Source organism: Eutrigla gurnardus, assembly GCF_963514095.1.
Source record: "Eutrigla gurnardus genome assembly, chromosome: 20".
NCBI lineage: Eukaryota > Metazoa > Chordata > Actinopteri > Perciformes > Triglidae > Eutrigla > Eutrigla gurnardus.
In genome coordinates this window covers 7746375-7768473 of record NC_139931.1, presented here as the reverse complement: position 1 = coordinate 7768473, position 22099 = coordinate 7746375, and the positions used below count along the sequence as shown (strand labels likewise).

The window sequence follows — 22099 nt, the reverse complement described above, 5'->3', positions numbered from 1 at the left end:
CATGGGAATGTGAATCCATAGTAAATATCTATTCCAGGATGCCATTTTTTTTGTAAATCTATGTCTTATTCATGGATATTTAACAAAGATCTTACCGTAGAATTGTAATAGCGCACAAACACTCTTAGAGAAAGAAAACCTCAACTACAGGATGTTACTGAGTGACTGTCGTTCAAATAGCAGAGTTAACCCGAAGGCCAAACAAGGTTGTTTTCTATGTAGATGTCTTAGTCGTTTAAGTTTTTAACAAAAAAAAACCTGTCTGTCAGTCTAAACTGCACCACTGGTATAAAGCTAAATCACCCATCTTTCTTCATTTTACACATTTACACATGACATTTTTTTGCTCCAAATTGTGCTTTGTGTGTTGTGTGTGTGTATGAACATGTGTGTCGTCTTCAGATGTGTGTGTGTGTGTGTGTGTGTGTGTGAACGTGTGTGTCGTCTCCATGTGTGTGTGTGTGTGTGTGTGTGTGTGTGTGTGTGTGTGTCGTCTCCATATGTGTGTGTGTTACCAGGCCAGTGGGGAGGCCAGTCGTGGACTTCTGGGGCTCTTCTGGTTGTCTGCAGCTTGCTGGTCATTGAGGGCTCTCTGTGGTGAAGAAACAGGGTTTGTAAGCTTACATTAATATATATATGTATATGTTTTAAATAGTATTTGTGAAATATGCTGTTCTTGTGTATTTTTTGTTAGTTTTTTTGTATTGTTTTGTGTCTTTGGATAATAAGGAGTTCCTGAAAATTCCATAAGAGTGAATCTGATCTTGAAATTGATTTAAAATCATTTACACTAATGGATAATAGATTTCAAGGAGGATATTGGTGCTCTGTGGAATTGCATAAGAAACTATTCGTGCTCGTGAAAACTGAATATGAATTGCATAAATCTGAACATTGTGCTCATATTTGAGTTGCTGAATTCAAACTTATGTTTTGAATAACTTGTTTCTAATGAATACATACATAGTGTCAACAGAGTGTACTGCTGCTGTTTGTGGCTCGTTATTAGAACTTCAGCCTGGCAGACTTTCTCCCTACACCTTTGATGAAACGCTCATTACTAAACACGCCGCACGGGCCTTTTCCAAAAAAACAAAACATCGGCAGAGTAGAAAATCTTACACATAATGAGGGAATCACAAGAGGTGTTTCTCTGCAATCATATAAGTTGTGCATTAGGAGCCGTTTAAAGACTTTTTAAGACAATAGGAGCTCGGGTTCGGGTTGTGACGCTGTAGATTTTATTTGAAGAAATGAACTCAATGAATGGATCTTTTTTGCTCACCTCAAATTTCTCCATGAACTCAGCAAAGATGCCAAAGAAGGCCTCCGTGTTTGTGGCTTTGCCGTCTTCTCCGAAGAAAGAGGCAGTCTTGCTGAATTCCTCCATGGCCCTCTGCTGCAGAGACTCCAGAGACTGGATCGCTGGATGACTGTTTTCCAGGAAGTTCTAACACATACTCAGGTCAAGGTTTACAAAAAGGTCCATCAGATTTCTCCCTTTTCTTTTAAGCACTGTGAATTTAGTGAAGGATACGCTCATGGTGACAGCAAAGCGGTCGTCGGCAGTCGCCGGCATCTTCTGACAGGCTGAGCGGATTTCCTGGACGGTTGTTTGGAGGTCGTTCAGGTCCGACGTGATGGTCCTCTGGTTGACTGTCGGCAGAAAACAGGACGAGAATTAAAACACGACAATAACGAATCTTGAATAAATGCTTCAAAATTATAATGGCGCAAATGAGAAGGTTTCCACCTTTGACTGCGAGAGGAACCATGGTTAAATCTTTGGCAAAATCCAACACCTCGGGGAAGTGGTGACATAACGACTTGACCAGAATGTGTAGAAATGTCGACTTCCCGTCCACCGTTTTAGTTGTGCTCAGCTGCAGAGGAAACAGTGGAGTTACTAACTATGAAAGGCATCATATGATGAGAAATATGGGACGTGCATTATGACGTACTTCTGTCAGGAAGTTGATCTTGAAGCCTGTAGTCTTGTTGGTCTTAGGCTGGCTGTTATTCAAGTAGTTCCCCATCGCCAACACAAACTTAAAAAGACAGAATGTAGTAAGAAGAGCCGACACTATCAAACAACTCATTTATCTACAGATGTTTACAGTTTAAATTGCAACATATGAACTCATGGATAACTTGATGTCAGTATCTGGGAGTTTCATGTTATCATCAAAACATTAAGATCTTATGCAACACCTTTTTTTGATGTACCTCTAATATTTTAGCCAGTTTCTTGCTCGTCTTCAGCTCCATCGAAGCCTTGTACAGACATTCGTACGACCCCCTCAGCTCCTCCGTCTTCTCCTGTAGAGAACACTTGAAGTGGAGGCTCTGCAGGCGCGTCTTGTACTCCGGTACCGACAACATCTGATGGAGAACGCCCGCAAGAAGAAATAATGAATAACAAGCACAAACGCAGCAAACGGACACGTGTAACCCGCCCGTCCCACACCCCGCCAGGATTGTACCTGCAACACAAACTGGTCTGGCTCACTGAGTTTGCTGGGGTCCTGTCTGTACTCTTCATACTTTTTGACCTCCTCTGCGTCAGGGGCGTACAGCAGCAGCTGTTTGATGTGGGCCGGCTCCAGCCTATCAGTGACCATGTTCATCAGCACCTGACGCAGCTCGCCGGGAGACAGCTTCAGGTGGGCAATCAGGATGGCTAACAGGGAAGATAAACAGGGATTCTGCATTCCTGATCCTGAATTATAAAGACGCCCATGAATATGGGTTAACACTGCCATTTTTCTACTTACAGGCATTGTAGGCCTTCTTGTGGGACAAAATTTCAATCACATCTTTCTTCTTGAAGGTTTCTGGCAGGGGGAGCAGCTCTGCAGCAGGCACTTAAAAATGGGATCAATGTAAGTTAGATGTTGTGGAGGTAAACAGTAGACAGTAAAGTGATGAATGGGTATAAAGATGTTGTGTACATCTTACATTTTTTGCACCAAATTGTAAGGAGGTGCAGAATGAAGTTAGAGCCAATAATTACAGTCAAACATAAGAGAAACGATAGGGGAAGTAATTGTTGTGGTGGTGTTCTTCAGGGGTGAAATACTGTAGATGTAATGAGTAAATAATAACACCCCAAGGATGCAGCAATCTGAGAACTTGGGTAACGAACGACCTGCTAAGAAATAATGATGCATGTTGTCACTCTGATTAAAATTCTCCTCATGATTTGGAATACACGAGTTCTTTAATGCTATCTTATGATCTCCAGCAGTGCCTCTATTTAAGGCACTGCAGATATGCACGCGGCCACTTGTACTCACTGGAGCTCTTCTGTGTCCCAAAGTGCAGCTCCAGGTCCAGGTACTTCACCATGTCATGCAGTTTGTCATAGTCAGAATTTGCTCCCAACTACCAAAGACATGCAAAATGTGAATTACAAATTCAGGGTTATTTATTTTTGGTATTGGAATTGACATTAAAGAGGCCTCAGCTCCGCCAAATCCTGCAAAGCTCACCTGTCCCCAGATGGTCCCCTCAGAGTTTTCCACCTGCTCCCAGCGCAACCTCTTCACACTCATGTGGTTGGAGTCCATCCTAGAGAGCCTGGGTAAAGGTGATGGGGAGCAGGGTGGGGGCAAGGGTGGAGGCGGAGGGGGCTCCAGGAGTTCCGTAGGGTCAGATAGCGAGTGCGGAAGGGACTGGGGCTGGCTCTGGCCATGGGACGGCTTATGTTGGGACTGAGTTTGGGGCTGGTGTTGCGACTGCAGCAGGTGATGCGAGGGCTGGGACTGGGGACGGGTGGCTTGGGGGGAGGGCAGGATTTGGTGCTGGGATTGGTGGTGTTGGGGCGGAGGCTGGAAAGAGGAGAGGGTGGGCTGGTGCGGCTGGAGGGGCTGAAAGGTGGAGAGGAGGGGCTGGGGCCTGTGGGGCTGCTGGGGAGGGTGGATTACATGGATCTGGTGTTGGTAGTTCGGCGGTGGGGGCTGCGGGGTCATATGGTGGATGTGATGGATCTGAGGTGAGCTGGAGTGGTGGTGGGTCTGCTGGATGGAGTGGGGTCTCTGGGGAGAGGGTTTGGTGGGCTGCGGGTGATGGGTTTGGTGGATCTGCTGTTCTTGGTGCCTTCCCTGCGGTGACGCCTGGGTCTGATGATGTCCTTTGAGACTTTTACGGCTCTGATGGGAGTGGCTGTCCCGGTTCAGCTGAAAAGGAAGAGAGGCCGCCTCCTGCTGGGCTTCGTGCAGAAGCTCCGTGGAGGAGTGATGGGGCTTGGCTTGGTGCATCTGGTGGGCTTGATGGAGCAGCTCTGTAGAGGAGTGGTGGGCCTGCGGGTGGTGCATCTGATGCAGCAGCTCAGCGGACGAATGGTGTGGCTGACCCCGATGCATCTGGTGCGCTTGGTGGAGAAGTTCGGTGGAGGAGTGGTGGGGCTGCACCTGCGGATTCTGTTGACCTTGGTACAGGACCTCCGTCGAGGCATGATGGGCCTTGGTTTTGTGCATCTGATGGAGCATTTCTGAGGATGAGAAGTGGGCATGCGCCTGCTGCATCTGCTGGAGCATCTCGGCAGATGAGTGGTGGGCCTGGGACTGTTGCAACTCGTGGAGCACCTCGGCGGAGGAATGATGGGCTGGGACTTGGTGCATCTGGTGGAGCATCTCCGTGGAGGAATGGTGGGCCTGGGGCCTCATGCCCTGACGGCTCTGGTAGATGCCCTCGTCGTATTGAGCTTGTTGGCCGGGGTGGGCCGTTGGCTGCGGCGACGGCTGGTGCGGCGATGGGGCTGAGCGGGACTGGCGTCGGTGGTGATGACTCTGGTGGGCCTGTTGCTGCTGTGCTTGAAGCATCATGTACAGAGGATGGTTAGCGTGCTGGTGGGTGGAGTCTGGACAGGGGAGTGGAGGTAAGGACTGGTGGAGTTGCTGGGGAGGCAGCGGCGAGTGGGCTTTCTGCTGAGTTGGCTGGTTAGGCATCGAGTGGTGGCTCTGGTAGATCTGCTGCTCTTGGTATGCTTGTTGCTCCTCGTAGGCCTGACGCTCTTCATAAGCTTTTTGCTCCTGGAAGGCTTGAAGCTCCTCCAGCGCTTTTTGCTCCTTGTAGGCTTGTCGCTGTTCGTAAGCTTTTTGTTCTTGGTAGGCTTGGCGCTGTTCATACGCTTGTCTTTCTTGGTAGGCTTGTTGCTCCTGGTACAATTGTTGCTCCTCAAAAGCTTTTTGCTCCTCATAGGCCTTCTGCTCTTCATACGCCTGCCTCTCCTTGAACACCTTCTCCTGATAGGCTTGTTGTTCCTGGTACGCCTGCTGTTCTTGGAACAGTTGTTGTTCTTCAAAGGCTTTCTGCTCCTCATACGCCTGCCTCTCCTTGTATGCTTGCTGTTGCTCTTCGTAGGCTTGTCTTTCCTGGTAGACCTGTTGCTCTTGGAAGGCTTTTAGCTCTTGAATGGTAGCATGGACCTGGAGGTCCTCTCTTGTGGGCAGCACTTTATGTAAGGAGTGCCGTTTGGGTGGTGGATGATTGCGGGGTGGAGGTGGGGGAGGGGGCCCAGATTTGCGGCGGACGGGCACGTATGCTCTGGGGGAGTGCTCAGGGGTGTAGCTAAGCAGTTGCTGTTGCGGGTGCTGAGTCGGAGTCTGTGCAGGTGCTGGAGGCGGAGGAGGGGGGTCATTGAACTGAACGGGCGGGGGCGGCGGTGGGGTCATCGGGGGCGGAGGGATGTGGTCGGAGGAGGAAGAGTAGGTGAGGGAGGAGGCGTTCTCTTCCCCACTGCTGCTTTGAACGTCACTCGGGCTGCTGAGCTCTGGGGCCACAAATCCTCCATTTTCATCTTCGTCCACCCCCAAGTCCTCTTCGTTATCCTCATCCTCGTCATCTGGGAAGCCCATCTGCACAACATCCTGGCATTAACGCCAATTACACTTCATTAGCCTTTTGATACACTTGTCAAACTGTCTTAGTATATTGGCTACAACAGGAAGTTTTTATTTAAACCCAAACGCTAACACTTAAAAAACATAGTTGTTGAAACTGGGCAGGATCTCCTGAATACATTTCTTTGCAAGATTTGTACAAACATACATTCGGTTCACTCTTTTAAGACTTCTCACATAGAAAGCAGTGAGCGACATGTCTTTTGCCCAAAAAATAATTTTCATCCAGTTGAGGCACACAATATATATTTTTTGCAGAAGTGAAGTTCTCTAAACCTAGTTTTATTTCAAATCTTAAGTTTCACTTTGTTACAGGAGAGTTTGTCCTGTACCCGTTCTGTATGTGTGTCAAGGGTTCCGTCCTATTTCACATTTGGACACCCAGCTCACACACCGCAGGGAATCAGTGTACCATGCAGAATTAACCCACTATTCACCAGAAACTATGGAAACATGGGTATCTCACACATGACCCTATAGGACTTCACAATGGCCTCTACAAACAGACTGTCTTTAGCTTTTCTACTGTAAGGATTCCTCTTGCAGAGCAGTTCTTAAATAATCAATAACGTTCTGCATGCACACATGAAAAGTTAACTTTCTCTACCTCCTCATAATCGTTCTCCGGAGTCAGGAAGTCATCAATGATGGCCACCCTTTGTCCCAGCTGTTCGCTCAGCGCATCCAGAAAGCGATCGGTGTCTTCGGAACGCGGCGGCTTGGAAAAGGTGTAACGGCGTTTATTGTTTCGGTGGGCGGGTGGGCTGGATGGGTAGTCGGGGGGGTCTGGAGGTGACGGAGGGGGGCTGTCCAGGCTGATGTAGGGGTTGGACTCCCCACTGGTCTGGCTCGTCAGCCCTGATGAATAGAACTGGGATTGAGGGGGGCTGGGGAGAGGATCTGGCCAGGAAGTCGGGGTTGAGCCTTTACGGCTACCTGAGATAAGGAAGAGACACAAGGTGTACAGTTTTATAATGACAGCTTAGGATGTTCACTGATGTTTAAATATAGCACATAAATATCAATAACAATCTCTGAGTCCTTGATTTATTGTTCCTTTCCAACAAAATCTGCAATAAACCACTCAAGATATTGACACACTTTCCCTTCTAGTTAATATGTAGGAAATCACCATTCAACCTGTGCCAATAATGAACTAGATTTCACAAAGTAAATGTAATTTTGTTTTTTTGTGTGCAAGTAAGAGAATGCTTCCCCCCTACAATGGAAAATGTGAAGAGTTCTACATTTGGAGAAAAGTTCAGCACAAAGTTAGCTGAACATGTCTCCCATTAGAGAAAAACACATTTTTGATTGAAGGGCGGTCTTTAAATGTATGTTTTCTTGTTCCACCTCCACCATCACCATATCCTCCTCTTACTGTATGCAGTTGGGTTTTTCTGGACTGTTTTACACTCATTTTAAAGTGGCTTCCTTCCACTTAACATGCCTGATGCAGACTGAATATGAAGGTTCTGCACTGAAGTCCTTTTAAAGACATTTCATTATCCTCCCTCTCTCTTACACTAAAAACACTAACACACTCACGCACACAATATATACGCACGGTATCATTTCATACAGGCAGTTAAATAGGATTCCAGCTGCTGTATGTATGCTTTCAGCTACCTGTGTTAGCATGTATTGTAGGGGAGGCCGTGCGTGAGGGAGGCTCCAGGTCCAGCAAACTCTCGGGGGCGGGAGGAGGACGACTCTTCAAAGACTTGGACCTCTTGGTCGAATACATGTTCTCCAGCTCAGCGTACACCGCTGACAGCTTGTATGGTGGGGATGTACAAAGAAACCAGAGTAAGAGTTGCCTTGATGATGGAGTGAATGGTGAATCCTACACTGATATTTATTCTATCCCTCATGAGGACTTTGGTACGTACATTGGTGAGGTTGTTGGGAGTCTCGGGAAGGGAAGTACCATCTCCTGACTGTCTCTCTCCTGGAGCCAACCTCATCCCCGAGTCCAGCACCGACTCTACACGGAGGCCTACGACAACCAGGTAGCCCATTTAGCTTTGGCCCATACATGGTTGCCAGGTTTGATCAGGTTTTAGGATGTGGGCTAGGCTTTGGGCTGACACTTTGATAACTATTATTCAAAGAAATTAGAAGCTGGAAACAAAAGCAAAACAGATTCTACCAAAACAAACTATGATTTAACCAGGATGATGTCACATAGCAATGGTGGTCGTCTACTACTGCTGCTATGGATGATGATGAAGATAATGAAGTTCTGTACCCATGCCCAAGTGTGTGCCAATGACCAGGTCATCTGAGCTACGTCCCCTCACACTGCTCCTGTACGTGGTCCCTGTCACCCTCATGGAGCTGCTACGTCGATGGGGCTCAGGGGCAACCTCGGGCTCCGGGGGAGGAGGAGGGGGAGGTGGTGGTGGTGGTGGTGGGACTGGAACACACACACATATTGGCAATGCAGAGGAAGAGGCAAAGGTGTATGAAGGGCTGCAGCTCCCCAGTTGATTGGATTGGATTTTTTTTTAAAGCTCACCATGACCACGTCTACCTCACACATATAGACCTCCAGAGGCACATGCATGAAAATAATTCACAAGTGCACACACACACCTGGCGCTTTGTATCCAAGAAAGCGCGAGATCTTGCTCTGGCAGTGCTCCTGCTCCTCATACGTCAGCAGCTGGTAGACAAACTGCCAGATCACCTGTTTGGCTGGAGTATCCAGCACCGGGAACACATCCACGATCAGAGTGTCAACATTCCTGTCGCCATGGAAACACAGGCAAGGTGACAGACATCGTCTAGCTGCCCAATCAGAGGTCAGAAGTTGAGCTTGTGGGCACGGTCACCCTTCGTATGCGCGGAGCAGAGGAACTAAACATTGTGAAAGCCTGCGTGACAAACTTGGTTGCATTATGGGAGATGTAGGCTGTAGATCGAGTAATAAGCACCACACCAGGGACTAAAAATTAGGATATCTTGTTCTCTATCTTGTAATACTATCATACATTTATGAACATAATATAGAATTTGATTTGTCCAAAATGTTATCATCACTGGAGCCCATTTGTGTTCCTGGACCCCCTCTCTCCTATTCTCTTGTCCCAGTCTTGCTCACCTGTGCTGGAAGAAGTTCTCCAGAGCCTTGCAGATGGTGTACCTCTCCTGGATGGTAAGCAGGTGCTCCAGCTGCTGTCCGAAGGTGCGGCCCTGAACCCGGATGCTGGGCGGCAGAATCTCAGCCACCCACTGCAGCGAGCTGAGAGCGGGGGAGCGGGCGCCATCCGTGGGAATGCCGGCACCGGCTAGGTCCTGCTCCGACAGGGAGAAAGTGGGCGTGCCATCCTCCACTACCAGAGTGGGCATGGCACCGCTGCCCTGGAGCATGGACACCACCTTCTCGTGGGAGGAGGTCCTACAGGCAGACACACATGGAAACACATGCACTTACACACACAAACACACACACTCTGCAACAGCCTTTTAACTGCATTTGTTAATAACTTTGCAGAAAGAAGCTCAATCCTATGATTTAAATTAATTTGCCCGTTACTGACTAACAACATGAGAAGCTTTCTGTTCCCTGCAGAGAATCTTATGATATACTGGAGCATAAAGACAGTAACATTCTCTGGGGAGCTTCTTTATTGTTTTTCTACCATTTCCATCTGAAATGAGATTTCCACTCAATCCAACAACAGAATGTGCTTCACAAACACCAAAACATTGTTATCAGAGGAACATAATCATCTTCTATTAAATTAGAAAACTTAGAACTCGGCCACAGATTTGCAAAGAATATCAAGTGAACGCAGGTGAGAGCTCGACCTCATGTCAAGTCCATTGAGAAAGAGGATCCGGTCTCCTGGTTTCAGACCCGCCTTGTCTGCTGGGCTTCCTGCAGAACAGAAAATGAGTAGAAAGTAACATCTGATTTGATCATTTCCTCATTACAAGAGCAGAACATCGGTAGCGGTCGGAAACTTAAAAGAAAAACAACGTTAAATGTGACGTTATTGCAGCATAAAAGTACATTTACACATACATACATTATTATAATGCACTTAGCCCACTTACCGGGGATGACAGAGTCAATCCACACTGGAGCATGGCCTCGAAGAGTGAAGCCAAAACTGGTGTTACCCTTGCACACTCTCACCGTCCTAAAGACACAAATGTGAGCTTTGATTAAGAGCAGGACGGAGGAATTAAAGAAAAGCAGGCTTTCCAGTTTAGGCCAATTAAACAATGCGTGGATTACCATAGAAACCCTGTTAGACTTGATAATATGACATCATGGATACAAATTGTAAGTAAGGGTACAGCTCATTGCAGTGTCGCAGCTGTGATCTGCTCCCAAAGTTCTCGTTAATGAGACAAAGTATGCAGTTTAATCTCGAGCCCGACTGTGGACCTCCTGCAGATTTCCATATTCAGCAGAGTACTTTTTAAATGCGTGAATAACCCAATTTAAATATGGACAGTGTGTCCCAGGGGAACTACATAACATCCTCACAAACCAGAGCCACAGAAGAGAGTAGGGGCACTTTAGTCCTAGTCAAAGGAAGTAGTGATAAGATGCTTGTACTCATGTTGCGTATTTCCTCACCATCTCATCATCCTGATAAATTATGGATGAATCTGATTTTGTTAACAGACAGTCATCACTTCATCGAGACACGACGGGAAGAAATGTCACAGATGAAGAGAGCTAGAGAAGAGCACGGCTGTCTAAAGAGGTTAATGTTCCCTATTGGCTTAATCTATATGGGTCTATAAGGGTCTATTTTTTCACTTAACTCCTACTCTTATACAGAGGAAGACCTGTCACAGCGGTTCTCATGAAGGGGGCTTAGAAATGGGATCAGACGTAAGGAGAGAGGTGATATTTTAGGAAAAGGGTTTTCTTTGAAAGCTAAAAATGACAGCGCTATGTAGCTGGTGGGAAAATGGGATTATGATGATAACGATGATGATGATGATGGGACTCCTGCTAAGAAAAAACACACAGGAACTAAAGATGAAAATACTATCAAATAGAAAACTGCAGTAGGACACTTAATGCAGACCTGCAGTTGGTGGCGGATCCACTGGAGTGCCCAGCTATGAGGGAGGTGGTCTTGCGCATGCCGCGGGCGGGGGGGACCACGCCTTCCTCTGCGTGGGTGCGTGGCACTGAACTGGCTCGGGTGGAGACCAGGAGGCGCTCCGGGTGATCCTCGCTCCGGCTGCGGCGGAGGTGGCTTCGGCTGGGGTCACTGAAGCTCCGCCCTTTGAGCCGGCTCATGAGGCTCTGGGAAACCACCTCGTCAAAGCGCTCCCGGTGCTTCTTGGGAATGAAGATCCTGGCAAACATTGTGGAATCGGACACAAAATGATTTAGTGAAAAGATTTGCGTCCAATAAAATCACATTAAAAGGACTATTTCAAATAAAGATCTCAAAACAAGCCGTCGTCCAAAGTATCCAACAAAAACAAGAGGTCTGACTACATTCCAGCTGCAAGGATCCACCTAATTGGTTCAAAAATAATTCAGTGCATATGATCTCATGGGAGGGCCGAGGTAGGTAGAAGGGATTGGTCCAACATAAATGTGTGTGTGTGTGTTTGTGTGAGAGAATGAAAGAGAGAAGAGATTAGCTTTGTTTGTGTGGTCCTGTCACATTAGCAGCCGCAGGTAAGAGTGTTCGGTATCAGTGACAGCTCCCTGCTAATATGCAAAAAGGAGGAAGCTCTGAGCCAGAACCACCTCTGGGAGAAAATGCTCTTCTCCCCCTCGCAGCGTTATTTCCCCCTCCCACAATGCAGTTACCTTCTTACAAGAAAAAACCCACCCACATGCTCCTGGATATTAGTGTGGCGCACCCCATATTCCCTCCAGACGGATTTGTGTGCCGCGTGTCATGTCGACGAAAAGAAAGTGCCCTGTCAATGAAACGAAGCACAAGCAGCGCCGGCATCTAACTTGTCAAAGAAGGCTTGCATTTAAGCTGTCTGAATATTTGGTACCGCTGCCTCGTCTGTGACAGATTTCTCATTGTGGGATTGTTCAACATCGGGCTACGATTGTAAAGAAAGCAGCACTTTTTGTCTGCTTCCAAAAAGCTGACATTTACAGCTGATGTTTTGTTCCACTTTAAAAGACTACTCCCGTTAATACCCCATTTTTGCTGCACAAGGTTGATATTGGGCCAATTATCTGCGAGAAGAAAACATACTTCACAACAGCAATGACCCAGAAATGGAAGAATCATTGCCAATAAACTGTGTTGTGAAAAATTGTTTAGTCTGTGATTTTTCCTTCAAATATAGGACACTTTCTCCACTTTCTTTTATCTGATGGCTCTGCATGCATATACACAAGCAGACCTATGTGCACACACCTCATTTGTCCCTTTTCTATTTTGCACACCGCCCCATCCCGCCTACAAAACAACAGCCTCTCTATCTCTCTGTCTTCGTCGTGAATCTCCAGGGTACTTCCACTGTGCAGAGGAGAGAATGTGCTTTGGTTTTTCTACCAGTTACAACGTGCATCCAGACACACGACACAACTCAAAAGCTTCTTTTGAGAATAAGGCTGGTTTTCCTTTTGCAGGTACAGACATTGTTAGGAGGCACGGATTAGAGGATTTGGTAGTTTCATAAAATGTACAGAAAGTATTGGGTTTGACTAAAGAGTAACGCATGAGCTCAACGGCCTCCATACCAATATAAGTTGAGCGAGGCCAACAGACACATCCCCTCTGGAGAGCAACAATCTGACACACTTAAGTTCACACAATCCCCCAAAAACATGACTGTATTGACAGCTATCCAATAAAACCTGGAACGATATCCAAGCTGTAACAAAAGCACGCTAACTTTCATGAATCAGGTCGTAGAATCTGAAAGAATCTGAAGTTAAACTACAAACTAACTAAACAGCTAACAACCTGCACTCTTCATTCCTAAAGATAATGGATTTTATCAGCTGCATTCAATCATACAAATAGTCTTAATATCACAACATAGATGTTCTGCTTTGCAACCCATGAGTGAGAGTTTTGCGTCCAATTATAGCGTGACACGCGTTATTTTTGATGTATTTTGGAAGTGTGGAGCGGTAAACACACATTGCTGTCACATAATGGGATGATTCATTGATGCTGCTGATTCACTCTGTGTGCATGTGTGTGTGTGTGTGTGTGTGTGTGTGTGTGTGTGTGTGTGTGTGTGTGCACGACAACTGATTAATGTGTACTGTTTCTTGACAGTTAACCCACCAGCGGAAACACTGCTTGTGTCATAAGCAACTACAGCCTTTGAACAACATCAATAATAGACAGACCAGTAAGCCATTTTTAAAGAAGCACAATCTGGAAGCTTCTGATCTCAGTATCTGCAGCCTGTATCTCAACACAGCAAGAACAGAACTAAAACATCTGTGCTCTGTTGTGTTTCTCAATCTCACCCCCACATTTAAAACTGTCAATCCCACTATTTCATTAAAAAAGACTGCAAAAGTGACTTGGATTATCTCACAGTTCAATTGTTTCAACGGCAATCTACATGTGTAGTTAATTGATTACATGGTGTTCCACAGGGATCAATCATGGGTCCCCTTTTCTTTCCCCTAAAACGTAAACCCATCATACAAACTTCAATGCTACCATAATGATTATTTGACATGGGACAATATGAAAATTTAATTTAAAAAATATCCTGGCCAAAATAACTGCGATTCACAATATTATCCCGATAATTATAAATATATGCCCAAAATGGCACCTAAACATACTGGTATTAGTGAAAACAATCAAATCATCTTAAATGAGATGATCATGAATCATAAGTCCCTTCTATAATTAAAGGATAAATACACTTATTTTTGTATCTTATTTGATAATAATATAAATTCACCACAATCAACTTATTGTCAACTTATTGTAGGTATTTTTTTTTTATCCTGATCCGTGATAAAAAAAAATCTTATATCGTCCCATCCCTAATGAAGATATACAATCTAATCTTTAAGATGACTTTTGTGTCTTTATTATTCAATCAAACAGAATCTGCCTGGGTCCAGATCTTTGCATCTGCACACTCACATATTCTTTCTGCTATCAAAAGTCAAATATATTTGTGATTAAAAATGCAGCAATGCAAATCCAAAAGTTTTGTTGCGTATCCAAAAGTTTTGCTGAATCTTGTGTGTGGGATGTACACCGATTGATCATAGAGGCAGAGTAAGAAACAAAGAAAGACACCGAAGTTGTTGAAAGCGTCAAAAGTGTGGCTGAAGATTTGCAGAGATAGTGATCAAGACACAAGCAGTAAAATATGACCGAACCAGAGTCAAGGAAAGAGAGAAAATGGAGAACTAGAGCTCTTTCTAGGCCGGGGTCATGTAACTACTGGGAGCTAGTATGTGCTAACAGCAGATGTAGGCCACAGAACTTTTCCAAACTAAACTCGTACATCACGGATGCTCGGACAAACGGCAGATAGGGAGAACTAAACAGAAAGGGGCCATTTATCATACATGACAGTCACAGGGCCTGGCTCTATTGATTGTTATCATCATCATCATTTCCAACAACTCTTCAACATGTTCAGATCTCAGTAAAAGAAAGTTCCACTTGTCAAATCTTGTAAACCGGCTCCAACAAGCGAGCGGAAACTTCACAGCTTTCCTCCGTTGAAGTTGGATGTGGGCCTGCCAGTGCCCTCAATTATAAGGAGGGCAAGAGGAGCCTATAATTAGGCCTGGAGGAGGGGTGGATCAAGGACACGGCACACAGAGGGATGAATGACAATTGCAATCAGCCGGAAAACTCATTCGCAAGTAGGATTATTATCAGACCCGCTTCTGATCAGCTCATTTGACAGCGGCGCCAACTTGCAAACGCAAAGCACTGCTGCAGACACAGAGTTGAATTAAAAAAAACCCACAGAAAGCAAAAAGAAGAAAAAGAGTTGTCAAACTCTAACGTTTTGCTAGAATCTCACAGTTTTCTCAAAGTTTCACGCGCTAGGATCAGATTCAGGGGACAGTAGGGTGTCATATTTTTACATGCCGGAAAATAATCATCAATTAAAGCTTGATAACAAACGCACAGCTGCACAACAATACTTCAGCATTTTCAGATACAAGTATGCACACATGGCGAGCACCACTGAGATCAAAACAAAGAAAACGCCATACCGAAAGTGTTGGGAAAGGCTCCTATCCCTTCCCATGGCTCTTCAGGGCTTTGAGGAAGTGCCTGAGCTCAGTTAAGCATCGCAACAGCCTCTCCTCTGTCTCGGCGAGTCCCCATCTAGATTGGCAAAACAAACTATCCCGGACAAAAGTGGGAACGAAGAGAAAGATGAGGTAAAGGAAGGTGTCCTGGAGTTTGCTGCAGGCTCAGAAAGCAGCCGGAGGAAGAAAAGGTGAGAATGGAAGTGAGGGAGTGAGCAAACTGGAAGAGTGGCTGTGGTTCACGTCCCTCCAAACCTCCAAAACATACTCAGGTAGCATCGTCAGCTGTGCTCCAGCATCATGTTTGGGGCAGCGCTCGTTCTTTCTTCCCATCTTTTGTCCCTTATTTCCTGTAGAAGAAGCCGGGGTCAAGCCAGGTCAACGCAGGCGAGTCTTCTTGGTTCACAGTTAGAGGATAGCGCTCGCCACTCGGTCGTCCATCATTTTCGCGGGATAGTGAGTGACAAATCTCTCTCTTCCCTCAGTGGAAGGAGGAAGGAAAGAATGAGATGAACAGAGGAGCAAGTGAGGAGGAGGAGAGAGGTGGAGAAGAGAGGAAAGCCCCAGTGGAATTTCATAGGCAGGTCAGCACAATGGCTGTGTGTGTGTGTGTGTGTGAGAACACACATAACTTTGACAGTCACATGTGCATGACATCTATAACGTCTGCAGATATTTCCAGCCCAAAACAACAATAATCATAAAAAAAAGAAAGCACTGCCCGCGTCCTTGGTTGAGGATGCATCGGTCTAATTAATTCATCATCTTTGAAGTCTATATACAGATAGGAGTATCAGACAAAGGCCTTCAGCTCACTATAATTACATCCAATTAGCATAACACCACAGGACCGTGTGAACAAAACAACGAAGACTTACAATATTGACTCTAACGCCAGATATATAATCGTTGGCGTCGCTTTCAGGTGTTGGGGCGCTCGCTAACCCCTGGGTTTCAGAGTCGTTTAAGAATCAACACTGAAAAATGTGTCAGAAACCTAACAGAGAATGTATTCAAAGAAGTAGGCTGTTTATAAATAGATCCCATCCTGTGGGAGGGCAAGGCAAAGCGGCGAGGGGGACCGAGGCAGACAGCGTGCTCACAGCTGGTCAACATTTACAAGGCAATATTAAAAAAAAAACAACTACATGAGCCGTTAAGTACATCCTCTGGTACGCGACCTTTAATTGTCGGACCGAGGTGGTGTGGGTGGAGAGTTTTATATGTGTGTGACGGTCACAGGAAGTGACAGTGATTGAGGTAGAGGGAGACAGGCAGACAGAAATGGGAGGAGGACAGTGAAGCTTCAGCAGCAGACACACAGATTCTCCACACCTCCAGATGACAACTCTGGCGTCCAGCTCACGACTAACAATCTCTGGTTTCTTAATCTCTTAGTCAACAGCTGGTATTCCTGCTGGGAGGTCAGATTGAACAGATCACTATAATTAGCTGCAGGGCAACCAGTATATTCAGGTTAGCCCTCACTCTATGTCTTTCATTGGATTAGCATGTTAATATTTGATAATTAGTGCTAAACATTAAGTCCAGCTGAGGTGATATGAATATGTGCACCCAAGCGCATGGCAATCTAAAAGTTTTTTATGTCACTCAAAGCTATAAATGTAAATGTCGTGGTGGCAGAAATCAGGGACCGGATCCTTTGGGAGTCAGGGATATCTGAACCAAATGTCACAGCGATGCATCTGATATATGTGAAGGTATTTCCGTCTCCACCAACACGGTGCATTGACTGACTTTGCAGTAAACAGCCATTGTGCTAGCGTGGCAAAACAACTTGAAACATGCCAATTAAAAATAACACATTTCCCCAAGAACACGCCTTCCCCGGGTGCCTGAGACATTTCATCGTCAGCAGCAGCCATTAGCACTAACACCACCCTGAGGCTCACGGACTGAAAGCCAAACCTCCCTCAGACACATGTTCACCCAGATTCTGCTGTAAACTATGCCCAACCAGGTATATAAATAATATATGATTTTTTTTTGCCTTTTTCATAGTAGGATTTGCATGGCCTAATTGGCGTAAAAGGACATATTTTTGCTCGTTATGACAACACATTACCACAGCAGGCAGAGGGAAGGAAGAGGAAAAACTTTGCATATCAAAACACAAGGTTACGGCGCACTTCATCTAAACACACCAGGGTGAAATTATGTGTAAAGTAGATTTATCTAAAGAGACTCCTAACAGAGTTACTGTACTTTTCCTCACTGGCTAAAAGGTGAGGGGCCACAGCGAAAAAGAACAGTCCTCTATGGATACAGCTGATGCATAATTAATGGGACTCCTGTGCGAAACAAACATTACAAAGCATTTTCACAGGCGGCTTTCGAAAGGAAGGAAATGTGCTATCAAAGCTGTGATGGAGGAAACTGAGATGGCTGGACAACAGCTTTGTTCTTTTTTTTTTTTCACTGGAAAGGAGAACGAATCACTCCCCACAAATGAGTCACGGAAAAGAAAAAATAATTGCAAAACTGCTATGTAACGGTTTAAAATGCACTACAGATTAATTTGTGACCAATCTGACATCATAAATAAAACTTGACGACCACTAACCACCACAAAATCTGCCAACGCCAAACCATTTATTGCAGTACTCACCTGAGGCAGCAATTCATAATTTCTTCCCACATGGAACTTCAGGGCGACGACTGCCTGCGTGTGAGAAACAGTGCTGTGTGCAGGCGCTCTAAGCATCTGCATGCTTTTCTACTTTGGTATATGTGCATATCTCAACCAGTAGCAGCAAACTGGCTGCAGCTGATAAGAGCTGTTTGCAGAGGAGGGAATAAAGAGCATCCAGTGATGTGATCCACACAAAAAGAAGGAAACTGCGTGTATCAAAGAGTGCATCACGGCTGACAGGGAGGAATGGGAAAGAAAAGGGACCGACGGGAAGAAAGTGAGAGAGATGAGGGAGGCGGGACTGAGAAAATGATCGCAACTGCGTGCTGAGGTATTGTGTTTTCCGATCAATGCTGAGGAGGAAGGAAACGCAATATTCTGTGGTGAATTTTTAATCGCACACTTGTGTACTGTACCTGAGAGGGCGGGAAGGGAACAGTTTAAGCGCCCCGAGGGCAGCAGGAGGTGCTCGTCATCAGGTCAGTTATTCATATGTGCTCTCCCACATTTCCACACTAAAAGGCTGAGACGGGGAGTTCCTGCCCGGTTGATTTCATGAAGTAATTAAGGAGTCTTTGCTCCCTCAGTGTGTCCTCATTGCAGTGAATCCTACAGCTATAAGATGCAGTGGACTACAACTCCCTCATGCACAAGCATTATTAAAAACAATGATGATGAGGAAAACAATTTGGAGTGTACTATGCATGGGGATTTCAGTTCGCCTTGTTGAATATTCATTTCCCATCTCTGCTAAATAAAGTAAATTATGGATGGACAATTGATTTCGTTTTTTTGGATGTTTTTCTGCATTTCAAAATATGGAGAATAATTCATTGAGATGCACAGTGTGGATTAATAACCCGTTCTTATTTAACAATGCACAACCCCCAATGCTGGTTTAAGACAGAAGTGTCCCCTATAAATAAAACTTCTCCGTTACTTCACAACAACTCAAACGCAACTCTAAAATTCACAAGCACATACGCTCTTCCCTTTGAGAGTTTAGACTGAAATAATAAAATATTAATGCATGGGTCCTGGCTGCATCAGATGTAACGCCACCAACGGAGCAGAACTTTCTCGCAGGGAATGTGATTTTTATTCACAGAGAAGTCTGTTTGAGTGCGTGTGTGGGGTATTAAGATATTCTCCTGCGTCTGACAAGGCGCCTTTGATCTCGGCATGAGACGGACTAAAAGACTGCTTGTGCCCCGCAGACTTTAAACAAGACACACACAATATAGCAGCTGATACCTGACGCTGTCGATCAGCTGCTGATGCTCCTCCGTGATCAGGATGTCGGGCAGGGCCTCGGCCAGACTCTCCACATCCCTCTCGGCAGCGTACTGCTTGAGCACCTCAAACAGCTGCTCTTTCACATCTAGCTCCTCCCCTAGCACTTCCTCCACCTGGGAAAGAAACGCTAATTAATACACAAAACATAAATGCACACAAAAATGACACTTCTTCCACAACCCACTTTCTTGTTGAACTCCATGGCCTTGTGGGCCCGACTGTCCCGGATGCTGTCCCCGCTCTGCGATAGAACCCTCATGCTGCTGCTCAGCCTCTTGGGCCGCCGGGCCATACTGAGCACGCCCAGACGCAGGGGCCGCCCCTGAGCCGCCTTGATCATGGCTGCCGCCGTTTCGTGATGCTTCACCGGGATGCCGTTGACCTCCATGACGTAGTCCCCGGCCTTGAGGCCGTTGCGACCAGCGGGGCCGTTGGGCATGCAGTCCTCCACCATCAGGGGGCAGTCGCCGACGATCGTGAAGCCAAAGCGGCCATCCGGGCCAGGGGTGATGTCGATCTGAGGAAGGGGTGGGAAAAAAAGCATGGTGGTCACCTGAATGTTATGTGCGTTTTGAGAATAAGACGTGGGCACCAGCTGACCTGCTCGACCCGCGACACCACTCCGATGCTGGGTGGCACCGTCTTGAGCGTCTGAGCCAGAGCGACCAGCGCCGGCGTGCTGAGGTTGGTCACATCCTGGCCCTCGATGTCCACCACCTGGTCCCCGGGCTGCAGGCCAGCCAGGTAGGCGCTGCTGCCCTCCACCACGGACAGGATGTAGCTGGGCCCAGCGCCACCGAGGCGGAAGCCAAACGCCTCAGGCCAGTTCTGATTGGTGGCTGGGAGGCCAAGGTCTGGAGGACGGAGAGAATACGGAACTTGGAAATGGGTTTAAGACTTCAAAAAAATTAGGAGCTGCAGTGTTTTTTACGGCTTGAAGGATATGTATGTCATATTAGCACGCAGGTGCAAGCTGCTCCTACAGACGAGCAGGTTGTGAGCTGGAAAATGGAGGTCAACCTAGTTGGATTGATAGAGCTGTAGCAGCAGGTACACGGGTCTGTGTTATGAGGCCACAAATATAAAGACACAGAAGTCTAAAAAAGCATTTTTAGATTAGACGGATTTGTTTTTCCTGTAAGAATGACAGTAGAAGAAGAGAACAGAGCGAAGGAGGTTATTTCTGGCTGCTGGTATCCAGCACACATGAACTGGTGGCCTTCCCCTGGTCACTGGCCTCATTCTACTGCAGCAGAAAGTGTCCCAGCAGGCTCACTTGACTTCATCTGCACTCATCTACAGCCATCTAGATACGTCAAAAACATGTGACATTATAGGGAGAGGTCAGCCCACTTTATGTGATGTGATATTCTGGGTCACAAAACGAAAATCCAGCATACTTACAGATATTTTTGTTCAATTTAGTCTCATTATTATTATTAAATATTAAAAGTAAACATGACAAACTCAACTAAAAGCAGAAACTACCTGAATGTTAGTCATTTGATGATACATTGAGATTTGAATCAATTCTCTTTGTGCAACAAAATGGCAAAAAATGATGAAAAGGATGAAAATCAGAAGAGAAGGTTCGACATAGGGGAAATCTACCAGAGCCCTCGTGTAAGATACATTATGAAACGGCAGATACACAAACAAATGCATCCATCAAACCACCGGCGGCTTTTTTTGTAATGATCAGAGGAAAAGTGAGACAGACGGAGAAAGACTAATTTAGAGACGGGAAGTAAGAAAAAGTAACAAACAAGTGAGAGAATAAGTCTGTACGAGACGTGGCAAAGACACGTAGAAGTGTTTGATATGCTTCAATGGAAAAAAAAAAGACAAATGAGATCTCACTGGAGCTCAGGGCTAAATATTCAGGGTGAGACGTGGCTGAGTGAATAAAACATACCTACATCAAATCCAAAGAGGCAGACCATGGTGTCAGCTGGCTGAGAGGAAACATCAAGCTGCAGTTGATTATTGATCTAAAATAGATTTGGGAATGACTGACATGGAGGTGTGAGGCTTTTTTTCTCCCCCAAACCAGAACGCAAGCAGCACTCAGAGTTGTCAAGACTTCTGTCTTAATTCTCTCCAGCCTGCGACCCAGTTACACCATGTCAGTTTTTAGCTCAGCTCTTCCTCTCTCTCCAGCAGATGAAGCAGTTCAGGGAACTTCACGTTAAAAACTACCAGAAAGAGAGACTTACAGAAATCTTTGGCGGCACTCCGGGTCCCAGACTTGCTCTGGCGCAGGGAGAAGCGGCCCTTTCTGCTCAGGAAACGCCTCATCCTCGCCCGGCTTGCGGCAGGGCACGTTCCAGCCAGCGTTCCTTCGCCCCCCCGGCCGGGAGGTCGATGCAGCCAAAGAGTGCCACTCGGACACCTTGCTGCTCCTCAGCTTAGCTCACTGCCTCCAAAAAAGCTTCGACCCAGCTAGGCAAAATACACCTAAAAGGTCACATCCCCCTTGTTCTCAATCAAGAGACCCAGCAGTCTGCAGCTGAGGAGAGGGCGGCTGGTGAGGAGAATGTCAGACTCTCCATCCTGGGTGAGACGGTCCAGCCTCAGCCTCGGTCCAAACCCTATGGCTGAGCCACGATCAGAAAACTGGGACACGCACACTTGGTCCTGAAACGGTTCTTTGCAAGGAAAGGTACTGCGAAGCCCCATTTTTCTATAAATACCTTTCCCTCCCTCTCCCTCTCTCTCTCTCCCTGCCTTCTTCTGTTGCTGGTGTAGATAGGGCCCTCTCAGAGGGCTGAGTAGTGACCCAGAAACCAGCGTGTGGCGTACCAGCCAGGGACACTTCTCCGATTATAGAGGCCGCGTTAACCTCAGTACTGGAGCACCGGTTGCAGAGATGTAGCCTGCAGATACGCTCAAGGTTGCACCGCCACATTTCAGCCACGGTGAATTAAGCGTAGGATCTCAAATATTAATACAAAGTCGACAGCGTGACATCAGGCAGTACAATCCCTGTGTTTGCATGCGTGCTGTTTTACCTGGCAGGTGTGTGTGGGGTTT

General features: G+C 46.3%; 1 protein-coding gene across 2 annotated transcripts; it reads right to left on the bottom strand.

Moving 5' to 3' along the window:
* Positions 1–471: 471 nt before the first annotated feature.
* On the bottom strand, positions 472–21364 carry grid2ipa (glutamate receptor, ionotropic, delta 2 (Grid2) interacting protein, a; the record flags this gene model as incomplete). Of its 2 annotated transcripts, XM_084037297.1 has the most annotated exons (23): positions 472–592; positions 1286–1450; positions 1538–1656; positions 1754–1883; positions 1962–2048; positions 2227–2382; positions 2484–2680; positions 2775–2864; positions 3297–3384; positions 3492–5870; positions 6511–6839; positions 7533–7680; positions 7796–7902; positions 8155–8322; positions 8502–8653; positions 9010–9306; positions 9720–9789; positions 9969–10054; positions 10961–11236; positions 19025–19179; positions 19251–19583; positions 19667–19920; positions 21283–21364. In XM_084037297.1, the coding sequence occupies 23 exons, from the start codon at positions 21362–21364 to the stop codon at positions 512–514; spliced, it is 5949 nt and encodes a 1982-aa protein (XP_083893423.1). In that variant the 3' UTR covers positions 472–511. The 2 variants fall into 2 exon arrangements, with proteins under 2 accessions (XP_083893423.1, XP_083893424.1); XM_084037298.1 differs by lacking the exons at positions 7533–7680; positions 7796–7902; positions 8155–8322.
* Positions 21365–22099: the final 735 nt, after the last annotated feature.